The sequence below is a fragment of the Lonchura striata genome, chromosome 11 (assembly GCF_050655825.1).
Source record: "Lonchura striata isolate lonStrDom1 chromosome 11, ASM5065582v1, whole genome shotgun sequence".
Taxonomy (NCBI): Eukaryota; Metazoa; Chordata; class Aves; order Passeriformes; family Estrildidae; genus Lonchura; species Lonchura striata.
The window spans coordinates 25,443,558-25,458,823 of record NC_140713.1 but is presented as its reverse complement, the minus strand read 5'-3'; the positions used below and the strand labels follow the sequence as shown (position 1 = coordinate 25,458,823).

Sequence of the window (15,266 nt, the reverse complement as noted above, 5' to 3'; positions counted from 1 at the left end):
CCAGCTCACAGTTACAGCTGCAGAAACAGTGACAGTATGCACACACACAATTTCTTACCACTGTAAAAGCGAATCATACAGCTGAGATCACAGTTTGCTGCCTCTTCCTGCACTCTGAGAGGATCATCAAAACCCAACCCAGCCAAGTAGTCATACACAATCTGAAGGGGTTTTTCTGTGGGCTCCAGCCTCCTGTCAAAACATACAAGAAAGAAGTTTGAGAATGCAAAACAGATTAAACAAGTCTCAGTACATCTAAAGCCTGAGGAATACTGACACACCGTCTGTTCTGCTCCTCTGAAAAGGTCTGGCAAGCACAGACTCTTGGGTGTCTGCTCCCTGCTTGATAAGCAGCACTTAAGAGCTGCAGCACTTGTGAATTATGTTGCAGAAGAGAAACACAGAGAAACAGCAACTGGCATAAGCCACACAATTCATGGTGAGTACTTCTATTTCATGATTTAAGGAACACCAGGAGGAATCCATGACAAGACACAAAACCCAGAAATATCAAAAAAGCAGATGCCAAGTAATTAAAAACCCCTATGTATAATGCCTCAAAAATAAAAAAGAACTATTAAATGTTTCTTCTGAATGCAGCTTAGAGCAAAGCATTTGAAGAATCCTCATGAAGAATTATTAAAAATACCCCAAAACAAACATAAGACAAATTTCCTACTCTCTTCAGCTCACATCAGTGGCTAGATTCTTATGCTTTGGCAAGTTAACTCAACTAGCATATATAAAAGGATGTTTTGGAACTGTGGCAGAACACAGGAAGCACTCAGTGGCTAGCTTGAATTAACAGCAATAAGAGAAAGTTCTTGTGAAGCATCAGATTTAGTATATTCAGAATGGAAAACATGTTTTCTGATCCTCTCTTCTCACTTTTTCCAGGGACCCTGTATTGTGATTTTCTTCAATAAAACCAACAAATTTCTTGCTAAATTACAAGTTTTATTTTAGGAAAAAAAAAAAAGGTTTAAAAGATTAAGCACTGAAAATGTTACGTAGGAGTAAAAATATATTGTTCCAATGGTCTACTGATTATCCAACATAAAAAAATTCCCTTTTTTAATCTAAAAGTGCCTAGCTTCAGATTACAGTCAGTGGATCTCAGTGGTCATGTCTTCTTTAAACAGGAGTTTATAAACCATGTTACTAAACATTTCAAACTTCCTCTTCAATATAAGGTGCAAGATCCTTTTAAAACTATTCTTGTAGAAGAGTGGGTCTACTTTGATTCAAAAGCATTTTTACCACCAATTTTTTTCTAGTTTATCCCTACTCTGTAAGCACTAAAATGATTGTTCCCTCTATCCATGCACTGACTTTACAAAACCACACATACACATCAGTTCAACTCAAACACTTTTCTGTTCTTGCATTAAACCTGCTCTAGACTCATATCCCTCCAATGCACGAGTCCTCCTGAACTGCATCTTTGGACAACTTATAGCCTCCTTCCTCTCCTTTGCAGTATTTAGTTCACTTGTCTTTTACATAAATCTACCTAGCGATACTGAAAAGCAGTGTTTTTCAGGGAATACTGCATGCTAAACTATCTAGAGCAATCTGCTGTACTGACTTCTCAGTACCCATCACTCCCTCCATCCATGCCCTCCTGAGCTCTTACTTTTTAGCCACAGGTTATTAACAACGCAAACTGAACAAGGGAAGTTTACATTTCTTCCTTCAAACAGCTCCTCACCCAAAACAAGATGCTTACGCCAAATAACAGTTTCCAGTTCGTAAGATATTAGCCAATGAGTTTTACTGGTTTGTGCATTGCTTTTCTCCCCATGACATCAGAACACAGAACCTCAGGCATTTGGGGTAGGAAGGGCCTTTAAAGGTCATCTACTCCAACCATCCCACCATGGACAGGGACATCTTCGACTTGAACAGGCTCAGAGCCCAGTCCAACATCTCACTGCAATGAATGACTAATACCTTTGGTAAGCAAGCCTGAAATTTTGAAGCGTCAAGATCAAATTTGCTAAGTAGAACCTGTTTTCCACTAAACTTTGTTGACTTGCATACATTATTTATAGTGTGTGTCTTAATTTTTTTAAACATTTAAAAAGTTAATTTAAAAACATTTCATTGCTGTATGTACCAAACCTTTCCTCTTCTTCTCATCTCTTCTTCAGAATAAGAACATTTCAGATTGTTTTAAATTATTATATCAGAGTATTTGCACTATTACTGACATTTACAAATGCCATCAAATAATTAAGGCAGGACTGATTTCATAAAACATGCACCATTTACAAGTGCCTAGTCATCCAGGTCTCCTTTGGAGTCACCAAGACACATCTCAAGAAGTGACAAACCTGTGTATCTGTCTCCTGTAACAGGCAAGCTATTAGAAACTGGAATGAATGAATAAATAATAGATTTCACTGAACAATGCTGATGTCCAATACAGTACGCCTGACATAATGTATACCCTTCAGCATAGGATCCAAGAATATGAGACATTTGACTGGATCTCCAACTATGTTGCCCAAGTTTCCCTTGACTACCCCAGACTCCTATTCTTCTGCTACTAAAGCCTTATGCTTGCCAGGAAACAACCTTTCCAGCATGTGACCCATAGCTCAGGAATGTTAAATGCTTGAGTGCCACTCACAAAAATAGCATATCAAGTAGTCTGCACCTAGACTTCCCAAGGAAAAAAACAAACAAACACTCAAACTTTACTATTTGCTTGCTGAATGGAGGGGTTTTTTTGTGTACACACTGAACTACCTACCTGCACATCAGAATTCAGGAAGAAAATTAATGAAGTACAAGGATAATTTGTGTCATATGAAAACAAGTAAGTCACAGTTGTACAGGCTGCTCAATGCTCTCTGGGATACAGTGCTGTGACTTACCCTCCTGAAAAAGCTGAATACTCAAATTGTACCATACTTACCATTCTGGAGATGAGATCAGCTTTTTTTTTCTTTTCATCTTATACTTCATCAAGAATTAATACTGTAGGGTTTCAAAATGCTGATTTGAAAAATCCTTAATCTTCTTTCTTGTCCACATAAATCAAACTGATTTGCTCTTTGAAGACATCAAACACAATACCTTTGGTTTTGTTTCATTTCTATGAAAGCCATGTACAAAGGAACACTGATGGCAATATCTATTCAAGCCCAATCCTCTACAAATGTACCTCTAGTGCCATAGAACCATTCCTATCTGAAAACCAATCATATGACTAGCCTATTCTATTGCATCAGCTAGGTTTGCTGGTCAATGGCTGCAGGACAAAAACCTTCCCAGAAAGTCTTCTAATTTCTGGAAGCTGTCTGTAAAACAGCACAAGTTGTTCAAACCTCACTATCTGGCAAGAGAGTTTTGAGTTTACAGAAAGATCTACACCCAAAAAGTCACAGGAGGCAATGTCTGGCCACTCTGCAGAGGAAGCAGAGCTCAGGGTTAGGTATTTTAGTCATGAAGACATGGTGGAAATGGTGTCTGACTGCCTTCTGGCACTTTGCTCTGTGCTGGACCTGTGACCGAGGAACACCAGGGCAGAGCCAGGTATGTGACTAACACTCACAGGGTCTGTAAATAAAGTCAGGAGCAAACCAACCCATTGCCTATGGACCATGCTCATACTTAGAAAGGGAACAGTTCCCTGAGTGCTCTTGGAGACATTTTGGATACCTGAAGGAATGGATTACTGCTCCAAGTTCTCATCAAGAGCCATATGATTCACTAAGAAAACCCTGGACAGGCCAGCAAAAGGAAAATCAAAACCTGTACATGGAATGGCAGTTTCCATATGGAATTTCTTCACTAACTTGGTCAAGTCCAACAGATTCCAGAAGTAACAGCTAAAGTGCAGTAGAAAAATACACTTTCCTTTCAAGAGAAAGCAATGTGGTGTGAAACCCAAACCGGCATCAGCTCACATTAGAACCGCACAAACTCATCCTGTACCAAACACAATGAGTTCTGAACACTGGCACATGTGAGAACACACAGCTGTCACAGCAGCTGCGATCTGGCTCAAACAGCCCACCACATCCTCAGTAGTATCACACATCAGGGACTGAATACTTCCTCTGCTCACAGAAGCTCTCTGGAGCACAGGCGCAAAGCCTTAAGGAGACAGAAAAGACAAAGAGAAGGAGCAACAGTTTCAGTTTCATTCTTGTTGTAACTGTAGCTCTCCATAAGTAAGGGTCAAGTTTTCAAATCTTGGAAGCTTAAATTTTTGTTGTAAGTGGTATTCAGAGCAAAGAAGGTAGCTGTGCAATTCTTGTCTAACCCTTCCCTCAGGAAGATACAACTTCTGGATATGAAGGGATACAAGCATAAAGAAAGATTCTGCCTAGCAGAAAGTTAAAGATCCATGAGGTGCATTGTGGAGAAAAAGTTCTTACAGAAACTGACTTGAAGTCAGAAACTTAATTGAAAAGGAAACAGAATGATCACAAGCATATTGTTGAATATTTAGACTGAATACATAAAAGAGCTTATGCTATTCTTCCATACAGCTTTCAGTCTTCCAAGTCAGGTTTCAAACTAATGTCTGCCATGCTCTGGAAAGAAAGTCACCTGCTGATATTAAAAGGGCGAAGAATTCAGAAGCTGTCTGAGAGAGGCACGTAGTTATGGTAATATGTGATCAGATATTTAACAAAGTAATTTGTATAGTGAGCATATTATTAAAGTAATTGGTAAAGTTTGTTTGAGGAAGGAATTATCTCAATAGGGCATGAGGATAATCTTGAGCACTCTATCATCTTCCCATGGACATACAAGTAGATACCACTCTGGCCTGCTTCCTGCTACTAACACAGGTGTTACTGAAGCAATACTGGTAACTCCCACTTCTCTACCAAGAAAAACTCCAGTGGGAAGTATTTCAAGGATCTCTTCTGTGACAAACACACTCTGAAAATTACCAGGAACAGACACATCATAACCAAGAACTCTTCACAAAACTTATGAAAAATATTGGCCAAGTCCTAAACATACCAAGAGGCAAAAGGAGTGGGAAGTAATAATTTACAGCTCAGTACTTGCTTCCAAAAGGCTAACAGAAGATCCAATTTGCTAATCTAGTGCAAAATCTACCACAAATCAAAGACAGGCACAGCTAGCTAGCATAAGAAAAGAGAGGTTGAAAAGAATTCAAATGCAAAAGCCACTTCAAAAGCTAAATAAAGTCAAAATGTATCTCTCTGAAAACATCTACAAGCTTTACCTAATTTTTTCATGATCTGCACAAATGGCTCTGCTCTTCCTTAAAAATTGCTGGAAAATCTGCTCGCTATTAGGGTCCAAAATATGCCAACTCCCTTACAAATTTTTCAAGCAACAGAGGTTTTCAGCTGCCTCAGTGGCAGTGTTCAAGTGTCCATCTGTTCTCATACAGTGTTTCTAACTAATCCATCCCTAATTCCTGTAACCCTGACCAGGGTAAAGCAAATGGTTGTAAATAATCTTTTCTAAGAGTCAGTTTTGAACACGTCCTGTTCTCTCTGCATCTCCCACCACTAGCATTACCACCCCACTGCAGAGCAAACATACATCACAGTTTTAAGATTTGGACACATGAGACCTGTAACCTTCATTTCACTATCCAAAATCCAGCTACTACCTCTGTCCAACCTTTAAGTAAGGAGACTGCAGCAATCATTTGCCTCTGAGAACAGGAGTGGCAATTTTATAACTGCATCTTAAGTCTGGAAGAATCAGTGCAAAGTTTAAATCCTAACAAACTGAATGGGAGCTTCTAAACCAAGATGAGTCCATAACACAGTCACAGCACAAAGTTCGCACACATACAACCCTGAGCCATCTATTTTCAGCCTAAATTGACTTCCGGCATAAAACGTAGCATCTGATGCTTAAACCTTCTTTATATAACCCTTGCTACAATTTCTATCTGCCTTTAATTACTTAGCTGACAACTCTTCTCAGCAAAAAAAAAATTACTCACATGTAAATATGAAATGACATAATTGCGAAAGCACCTTACTGCTTTTGCTGACTCAAAGTAACTGTTTACAGCCTCTTAAATAGATGAGGTTGTCCAGATGCTAAAATCCCCATAACACAGAACATACTAAAGAAATATATGAACAGGTGCCTCTACTCAGAAAATGAGGACATATTTCTGGTTGGAGCAATAGCCAAACTCTCCCTGTTAAAACACATAACTACGAGGTGTGTAACTTCTATTTCACCACTACCTAATTTTTATGAAGTGCATGACTTAAGGCTGTACCTGACTGCCAGCTACTACCTCTACCTGCTCCCTACCCACCCTCACAACAGGCATAGGGACATGGTGAACAGAGGCTCGCAAAACTATACAAAACATTTTGTAGTCAGGTTTATCCTTTCTCAGCCCTCACCTGACCAGGTCTCCATGAAGCTGCAAAAAGAGGTTTTTCCTCCCTTCTCTGTCACAGATCTCCGCGGCTTGGGTGTCCACTGTGCAGAGGACCAGGTGCAAGTCCGAAGGAGCCGCAGCTGCTGAGTCTCTCCCATAAACATACACGCAGCCTCGTCGAACATCCCCTTTCAGCCAGGTCCTCTCACGGGAACCAACCCGACTGCTGCTCTGGCAGCTCCTGCTCCCGGTGCGCTTGGCGTTCCTCTGCAAGGCAGCCCAGACCTGAGCGTCAGCAGCGCCTGCGGCCGCTCCGACCCGGCCCGCACCGGCCCGCTCCGCAACTCCGCACAAGCGGCAGCCACTGGCATGGGAAAGACCACGGTCGCAGCGGGCAAGTGTGCCCGACGTGCCGCAGCCGACTCCCACTCCCCCCACCGAGCCGCCCGGAGCGGGGGAGGCCTCGGTCTCCTCCTCACCTTCAGCACCCGGATGCCGCCGCGGGATCCGGCCCGGCACCCTCGTGTGGCGCCCGGCGCGGCCGCCTCGTCCTCCTCGGGCTCCTGCGCAGCCCTGGGCCCCAGCCCGGCACCCGGCCCGGCCTCCCCCATCACCGGCCAGGCCGGCACCCCGGGCCTCCGCGGCCCGCCCCGGAAGCGCGCGGCCCGTCCGGCGCAGGCCCCGCCCCGGCGGCACCGGCGGGGCAGCGAGCACCGGGCCCGTGTCCGCGTCTTGCACCAGCGGGCGGTACGAGTGTGAGCCGCTCGCCAGCCGGGCGAGGAGAAGGCAAAGCTCACGCGAACGCTGCAAACGCACCTGTCGCCGCTCGCCCTCCGCACAGCTCCAGCGTGTGTCACCATCGGCACCCCGCAGCTGAGGTACGCTGCTCAGCAGCCGAACAGCACCGTGCTCCTGCTGCCCTGCAGGTCCATCTCCTAAGCTCTGCCAGTCTTAACTAGTGTCTGCTACTAATAATGTCATTAACTACTAGTGACGTCATCATCTACCAATGACATCATCATGACAGTTTGCAAGAATTTGAGCATGTTTTAGGGCAGCCACTGCTTCTCCCTCAAGGATCAAGAACATTAAAAAAAGCCTCCCACCTTCCCCGCAGTGAAATTACACGTTTGAAAAGACGTGAAAGGTCATCTAGTGAAATGTGACTGTGACTAAAACACAAAGCAGACACATGTGGTGAGAGAGATATGGTGACAATCCTTGTCCAAGAGTCACATGGAGTATGAAAGGGGTCTTTTAACAAGCTCCTAGAGCAGGCTCCAAACACATTACTTGTGTTCAGATCCCACCATGCCTTTCTAGCACCTGGACAAACATTGCTGCTTGTAACTAACATGCTCTCTCTCAGGATGGTATTCCACAGGAACTACTCAAGTGTTTTGCAACTGTCCACTCATCTTAGTCTCCAAAATTTCCTGTAAAGTTTTTTCAAAACATGGCCATGTTATTTTGCATCATCTCACATTGCCATGGCCAAACATTAAGAATCAAAACATTTTATCCCACTGTATTGGCAGAAAGCAACAAGGCGATTTTAAATCATTGAATATCGTCTCATTTTATTAGTCACTTCATAATTTGTTTCAACCAAAAGACAATACACACAGCAGAAGTCTAATGCATCCCATGTAAATGTTTACATTTGTTAAGCTCCTCACTCACCTGTGACTCAGCATTTAATTAAATTTTTCACATCTCAAAAATAGGTCTCCAGAATTTTGAGTGCCAACAGATGCCCTGCCTCAAATGGCATGTTTTTCACTTTAAATTTGGTGGCTTTGTTGGGGGTTTGTATTTTAGTAATTTTGTTTGCCTTTTTTTCTCTATACTGTCAAAGAGGCAGGATGGGGCTCTGTGTAAAATTTAAATTACAACATCACAAAATAAAAAGGAATATACAGGAGTAGAGTGAAAGTTAAAAGGGAAGAAGTCCAGCAGCTCCTTCCCTCACAGCCTCCAAGTAGAAAAGGAACACACAAAAGTGCACCAGTGTCACTGCTGCCGCGGCCCATAGCTAGTACCAGCCTTAGCCAAGGCACTGGTACCTTTCCCAGGTGCTTCAGTATCTTCTGAGTTATAGATCCCAGGTACTGTAAAGACAGTCCCCTCACTGCTATTGCTTCATTAAGTTGTTCAAGGCCATATTTTGTGCCATCAAGACCTGGACAAAGTTGACTTTAAGGACCTTTCCATGCTTCCTCCCCCTTCAGGCCCATTATGGCCACTATTGTTTCTGTCATTTTTTGACTCAAAATACATTCACTTGGAAAAACAGACATCCAGTGTTTCCCAGTTCCAAAGCCTCCCATGCAGATACTAGTAAGATTAGCCATGAGGTCCGTATCTTGCTGCCTTTATATTCCCCCTTACACTGAAGCAAGGAAAACGTTGACCAGACCTCTAAGAATAGTTGCATTCAACCAGCAGGAAGAGGACTCAGCATATGCTTGGAGTGCCTCAGAGGTGTGAGTACACTCCAGAGGAAAACCACAGCAGCACAGAGCTTGAAATGCACATGGGGGTTAAGGAGCAAGCAGTATTATCTGGTATTGCAGAGAGGGGAAGTGTGAAGTCTGGCCTTCCTTCTTGTGCAATGTCAGCATCCATCCCTTAGTGAGGAGGGGAGAGCTCCAAGGACAACAGGAATGTTTGGCTGCTACAAAGGAGAACTTCATAGCCAAGGGATGGCTTCATGCAAAACGTATTTTGGGTACACGCACGGCCTCCTCCAGCTTGACTCAAATACAGGACGAAATGCCCATTTCCCCACAGACATAGTGCAATGGTGGCTGAAGGAGCCAAGAACACAAAGAATTCACCTTGCAAGCTTACCAGAGACCGACAGCTGCTCTAGGGGACAGAAAACAAGCATGACAAGAGGTATAACATACACTGTTCCCAACTCTGCTGCAACAAACTGGCCAGGTGAGAGACCATTTTCTTCTTCCTTCCCATCTAATTTCCTGTACCAGTGCTCTTTCCCAGCAAAGCCAAAGGGAGAGCGAGGCATGCTGGCTTTCAGTACGAGTGATCATGTACAACTCTGTGAAGAGAATGGTAGAGCTTATGAGGAGTTCAGGAACCAAGGCAAAGACTTCCCATTAGCTTTTTACCTGGGACACTCTCAGAGCTCACTGGGGTATGGATTTAACATGCTCAGTCTTCAACATTGAATTTGAGCTACTGGGGCAATGAATAACCACAACTGCAGTGAAAACGATTAAGCTAAATGCTCAGCACCAGAAATGGACCCTGATTCAGCAATTTCCTGCAGAACTGCCTGCTTCATGATGCTTCCAACTAATAGCCAAGGCATGACCCTACCACAACCCAAAGTCAATTTTAAGGAAATTGTACATTGTTCTTCTAGATTTTATAACCCTACACTGATGCCAGTTTCAGGAGAAAAAAGCTCTTTGCTAATCCAAAGGCCCAAACCAGTTCAATCAGTAAGGTAGCAAAAATACCCTTCAACAGAAGATAAATTTACTCCACTACACATGGACCAGCACTTAAATTAGTGTCAGTCCTACATTATATTGCTTAAAGCAGTTAAGACCAGACAGGACTGAACAACCCTCAGTAGCCTCCTCCTCCCAATTCAAGGGCAGAATAGGTCTTCAGTTTTCCCTAAGTACACTGTGGATCACTCTTGCAATATTTTTGGCAAGTTCTAGAGCTCAGTGTTAGCTCTTCTGTGGATGCAAGAAGCTATGTCTAAGCTTGTGCTCAGAGCACTCAAGGACTTGGAAAGCCCTAGAACAGAACTGAAGCAGAAGTGCCCAACGTTCAGCTTACCAGCACACTCAAAAATGAAGACCTAAGATAAATGCTAAAGAGCACTGAACGTCTGAAGTTTGCCACACTGTGCTTTTGTCTGTCTTACACATCATCTGCTAGGGACTGCCCAGAACTGTACCATCTCCCAGGAGCTCCTGCAGGGACATCCTTGAACACAGCTTTCTGTGAGCTCAGAGGGGTACCAACCAGACCTTGCATCTTTGGATCCAAATACTCAAAACAACTGGCTTCCATTCGAAACACACTGAAGTTACTTTCAGTCTCAATGTGAACTGGCACATTAATTCTGAAAGGGGAGTAAGGATCAACTAAGTAAAAAAAAAAGGGAAAAGGTCTCTTTAACTGCATGGTCTTTATTTCAGTGCCAATATTACAGATACAACACAAATATCCCAGTCAGAAGTAACTCAAATGGAACCCAGGGTGTCTACAACAGGCTCTGGAAATAAAATCGGGGAGAAGTTCTGGAATAACCAGGAAGAGCAACTTCGCAGCAGAGTCTCTGATAAGTCTCCCAGCAGGAGCAAAAGTCCTTGCCCAAAAACTGATCTACAAAATTGAATGTGTCTTTTCTACCTATAAACCACAATTAACAGGTTGAAAGACACTGAAACCGTATGTGGTAGAAAACCAGCTGCTCCTTTTATCTCTACATCTCTCACAACTCACTTCACTTTCTGGGGAAGCTACAGAAGACTCTGAATCTGCATGGCTGTGCCTACTGATGAAAGGAAAGAAAAATCAGATGTAAGGGCTTCATTTCCAAGTACAGCACCAAAGCAATTTTACCAACTCTTACCAGCACCTCTTCTCCTGCACTGTGTTCCAGGTTTGCAGATGAACTCCAAAGGCCTCACTTGCTCTTGGTATGCAGCACATAACTAAGAAGTGCGTGTATACAATAATGCACTGAGTAGGTCATAAGAAGCCTCCAGCCCCTTAAGACCTAGGGGATACAAGAAGAAAGAGGAAGGGCAGCCTGGCATTCCCCAAGACCCCATCTGAGTCCCAGATGAAAATGCCTAAAGGAATCCAGCTAGAAATTAATGACAACACACCTTACCCACCCCAGGGAAAAAAAGACAGCAGAAAGAAGGAGCAACTGCTCACTTGCTGCAGAGAGAAGAAAGTTTCCCTGCTAGAAATTCCAGACTTCTCTTCCAACCAGGCTGTGTTCCTTTTTGAGGGAGAAGGAGGGTAGGGAAAGGGAGAAGGGAATGTTGCTTCAGGCTGTGAATGCATGTGTGAGAGAGTGCACAGTAGCCTCCACAAGCCACCAGCCTCATCAGCAGAGGAGAGGAGATTAATCTTAACAGATATGCTTCAAAGTCAGCAATCACTTCAGGAAAATTCCTCCTCATCAGCAGGTCTCTTTTGTTCCCCTTGTGCATGGTGCAGTTTGGGGGATTGCCACGGATCACAACCTTCTTCCCAGAGTTCTTTTGATTGGGTGGGATGAGAATAAGAATGGTGCCAGAGCCTCATTGCCAAGACTGAGGGGGGAAGTTGTTGACTTCTGCTAGATCCTGCATTGCTGAGCCCTTGTGATTATATGTCAACTTGATCCGCATACGTAGTTGTTGCTACAAGAGAAAAGGGGGAAACAAACAAAACCAAAACAAATTCAGATCTTCATTAAAGGTTAGAGACTCCCACCTCATTCAGTTCCCCTCCCCCACCCGATAAATGCTCAACACAGACTTTTCCTGACCGAGAGAGTTTGCTGGGTGTATGGGCAGGGTGAGCTATGACACTGCAGATAAATGCTCCATCTGGTGGGACATTCATTGGTCACTGCAGTTCTCAGATCAGGTACAAGCTCTTAGAAAAGTTACAGCACAGATTCTACCCATGTTTGTGTCTGCATTGGCCCTGCTCTTGCAAGCACTGAAATCCTTAAATACAAAATTAACTGCTTTCAAATTCCAGTTAACAAAAGAAAGCAGGTGGCAGATCTGTACTCTGCTGCACTGCACTTGGACTTGCAGGGAGAGATGGGCCATCCACTCAATGCAGCAGTCTGGCAACTTCAAGTACTGCACAGCTCAGCAACACTGTGAAGGAAATAGCCTATGAAAGACTGGAAAAAGAATCTCCAAGAACATTCCCTTCTGCTGTAACTAAATGATGTAATAGCTCAGAGGTTGCTTTACACTGTTATTTGGCTGTCACTCAGATACTAGGTGGCCCCTAGCTAGAGTACAGAATACCCCAGTCAGGCTCCCTATTCCCTCTCTTAAAAAATCCAAAAACAAAAAGCCAAAAGTTGACTATTTCTGTCCCTTTTCTTCATAACTACAGACAAATACACGAAAGGGATAGCAGAGGGGAAAAAAAGGAAGACAATGACTGTTTCAATGAGGCTTAGGATAAAGAAGTTATGCTTTATGACTAATAGATAAACATCACTGTCACTTTTTGGTTTATTTTGCATTTTGGAAAGCTAGCCATTAGTTTCAATCCAGCATGATGGCTTTATTTTGCACCTCTGTACTCTGAAGTGTTCCTAGGAGTTGTGGCATTCCTACAAGAAAGCATGCGACTACCCTAGGTGTGTTTCACCTTGCAGGTCCCATTCTGGCAAATTACAGGAAAACACCTAAATCCTCCAAAGTTCAGAAATTAACTTTCAAGGTGATCTCTGAAAGGTGCTCTACAGCATCACACAGAAACTGGTATCAGATGTATATAAGACACAGAATAATTAGTCTTGTGGCTTAATATAGGCAGAGGTGAGCAGACTACATGGAAATAAAGGGAGATGCATGGAAACCACAAAAACTATGCACTAGAAGACTGACATTCAGTGAAACTTGAGCTGAAATTTGTGACTTGTTTTCTCACTTGCACATCAATCTAGCAGAAACACTTTACATCTACAGCAGTACATCAGTTTTAACCTATGAAAAGCTTTAGATGATTTAAATTCCTAGAGTCATTTAGGATCATAAGGCTGTTTCAAAAGAAGAAGTATGATCTCAATTTTATTTTTCTTTTTGATGCCATCTGAGCTCTTGCAGACCCTCTTAAGGAGGAAATGTGGGCCACATCCCTCCCTCCCCTCAAGTCTGTTGTGTCCCAGTCTTGAAGCCTGTCTCTGAAGGCTGTAAAACAAATGGAATTACCTCACATCTAAAGATTCTTTCCATCAACCATTTAAAATTACACTCATCACATTAAAAACAAATGAGACAACAGACGATTTTAAGAATACGGATCAAGCTGCTTTTTCGTGTAAAAATATTTCAATAACACCACTGCAGATAGCGAGAACAAATGCTGAATATCTTTATGTGTCAAGATGCTTGCCTTCCAAACATCACTGTTACAATCCACAGAAGCACTAGATTAAACTCCTCTGGCCATTTGAAAACTTAACCACCACTGCGATGCAAGACATGACTTCAAGGTAGCAAAGCTATTAAACTGTTTTAGCAGTATTACCAAACAGAAGACCAAACCTGTGTCCAGAACTTCGTGTGTTTTTCATAACTTTTTCGTAACTCTAACGAAGTGACTGCCATGAAAAACGTATCATTCGCTACCATCAATCCCTACCACTCATCAGAGATGAACCCCTGTCAGGCATTAAATGAATGATTACAAGACAGTATCTTCAACAATTCTTCTTGGAATCACTCACCTTCTGTGGATTCAGGACTTTAATAACCTGTGTGATGGTCCCAGAATTAAATGCAGGGATGACACTGCTGCTGGGAGACAGAAGCTGCAGCTGGAATGTCTGAAAACAGGGCAAAAAGAAAACAATTTGATGTGTGATCAAGTAAGAAGTGATTTCTTTGCACTGAAAGAAAGCACGTGAAATTAAGTTTGGTTTCTGGCCTTGAATAATCAGCTCTTGAATTCCCTATCTTCTTGTTCCCTAAGAACAGCACGATCACTGGCCCACCTACTCTCTATACAAGTAGGATCCAGGTAACACAAATAATAGGAGGTAGTGCTTACTGCAGTGTACCAAGATCAGCAGCAACGCTTGCTTCCCTTGCACTCAGAGGAAGAGTCGGCACACCTGTAACTTCAGGAGGATGGTTCTTTCCCCAATTCCTTCCTATGGCAGGTATAAAACCTACCTGAATCCAAGTTAGAGGAATACTAATTCCTAGAAGTGATAGCACTTTCCCCCAAGTTTGGATAGCATTCCAGTCACATGCTGCTTCAATAGTCTGCTCTGCTATAAACTAGGCAATATCTGCCACTTGCATTTTGTGCTGTAGCTGAGTGCAAGGGGAAACTTTCTTAAATTATGAATGCCATTTCTTAAATTATGAATGCCATTAATCACCATATTGTGACTCATTTAATTTTTTATATGCAACTAATAGCTTCAAAAGATTCTCTCTTTCATGTGTTCATAGCTCCAAAGAACACAGTATATTTCTTAGAAATTAAGAATAAAGAGTATGATTAGTGTCTCCAAAATACTGGTTTTGACCCAAATGGTTTTTTTTTTTGGCTGAGGTTTAGCCATTTTTCTAGAAAGTGGTGATTTCAAAACACTATTTTGTCAAAGCAGAAGTGGTCCAATTTGATTGGAATCTGTGTTCTATTGCATTTACAAGATATACTTTCAAACTGGAAAGACATGACCCTACTGGGCACTAAGAGAAACCTGGAATAGTTCTCAGCCTTGTTTACCTTGCAAGTTTCTATCTACTAATTAGGAAGTGTTTGCAAGTGGCCCTTCAACTTCTCACTGTAGCTGCCCTAAGTGGCTCTACCTTTGGTACTGCAGCTTGGAAAACAAAATCTGTCATATCCAGCTCTGTGCTGTTGGAGGCCTGTATCGTGATTACAGTGACACTAGGGTTGGTGTTCGACCTCTCAAAGGTGAAGTCAATCTTCAGCCCATTCTTGTTGTATGCAGTAATGGAGGGGATTCCTGTAGGAAACAAAAAAGCAGCAGACCTACAGAATCTGGAGATCATTCTGAACATCATAGTATGCACTTACTTTACCCCAGACTCTTCTGAAAATTAAACACACCCCCTTGGGCTCCAGTATCTATGGCACACTTTCAAATTGCCTTTTTTTTTTTTTTTTTAAACTATTTCTTGTTTCCTCTTCTAGTTAG

At 42.7% G+C, this 15,266-nt stretch overlaps 2 protein-coding genes across 6 annotated transcripts in view; both read right to left on the bottom strand.

The window, feature by feature from the left end:
- PHLPP2 (PH domain and leucine rich repeat protein phosphatase 2) overlaps nt 1–7,013 on the bottom strand; it is a 33,512-nt gene extending 26,499 nt beyond the window's left edge. Inside the window, exons 1-3 of the mRNA XM_021526887.4 lie at nt 6,832–7,013; nt 6,375–6,619; nt 59–192 (exon numbers count right to left, since the gene is read on the bottom strand). Coding sequence (XP_021382562.2) covers nt 59–192; nt 6,375–6,619; nt 6,832–6,963 — 511 coding nt within the window. The 5' untranslated portion in view covers nt 6,964–7,013. The remainder of the gene's footprint in view (nt 1–58; nt 193–6,374; nt 6,620–6,831) is intronic.
- Nucleotides 7,014–7,905: 892 nt separating this feature from the next.
- The window catches only part of AP1G1 (adaptor related protein complex 1 subunit gamma 1), a 37,436-nt gene continuing 30,075 nt past the window's right edge, over nt 7,906–15,266 (bottom strand). For all 5 annotated transcript variants that reach the window (XM_085589270.1, XM_077786410.2, XM_085589268.1 and 2 more), the window contains 3 exons: nt 14,914–15,074; nt 13,818–13,916; nt 7,906–11,757 (listed from right to left, as the gene is read on the bottom strand). In XM_085589270.1, the coding sequence (XP_085445396.1) occupies nt 11,656–11,757; nt 13,818–13,916; nt 14,914–15,074 (362 nt within the window). In that variant the 3' untranslated portion in view covers nt 7,906–11,655. The remainder of the gene's footprint in view (nt 11,758–13,817; nt 13,917–14,913; nt 15,075–15,266) is intronic.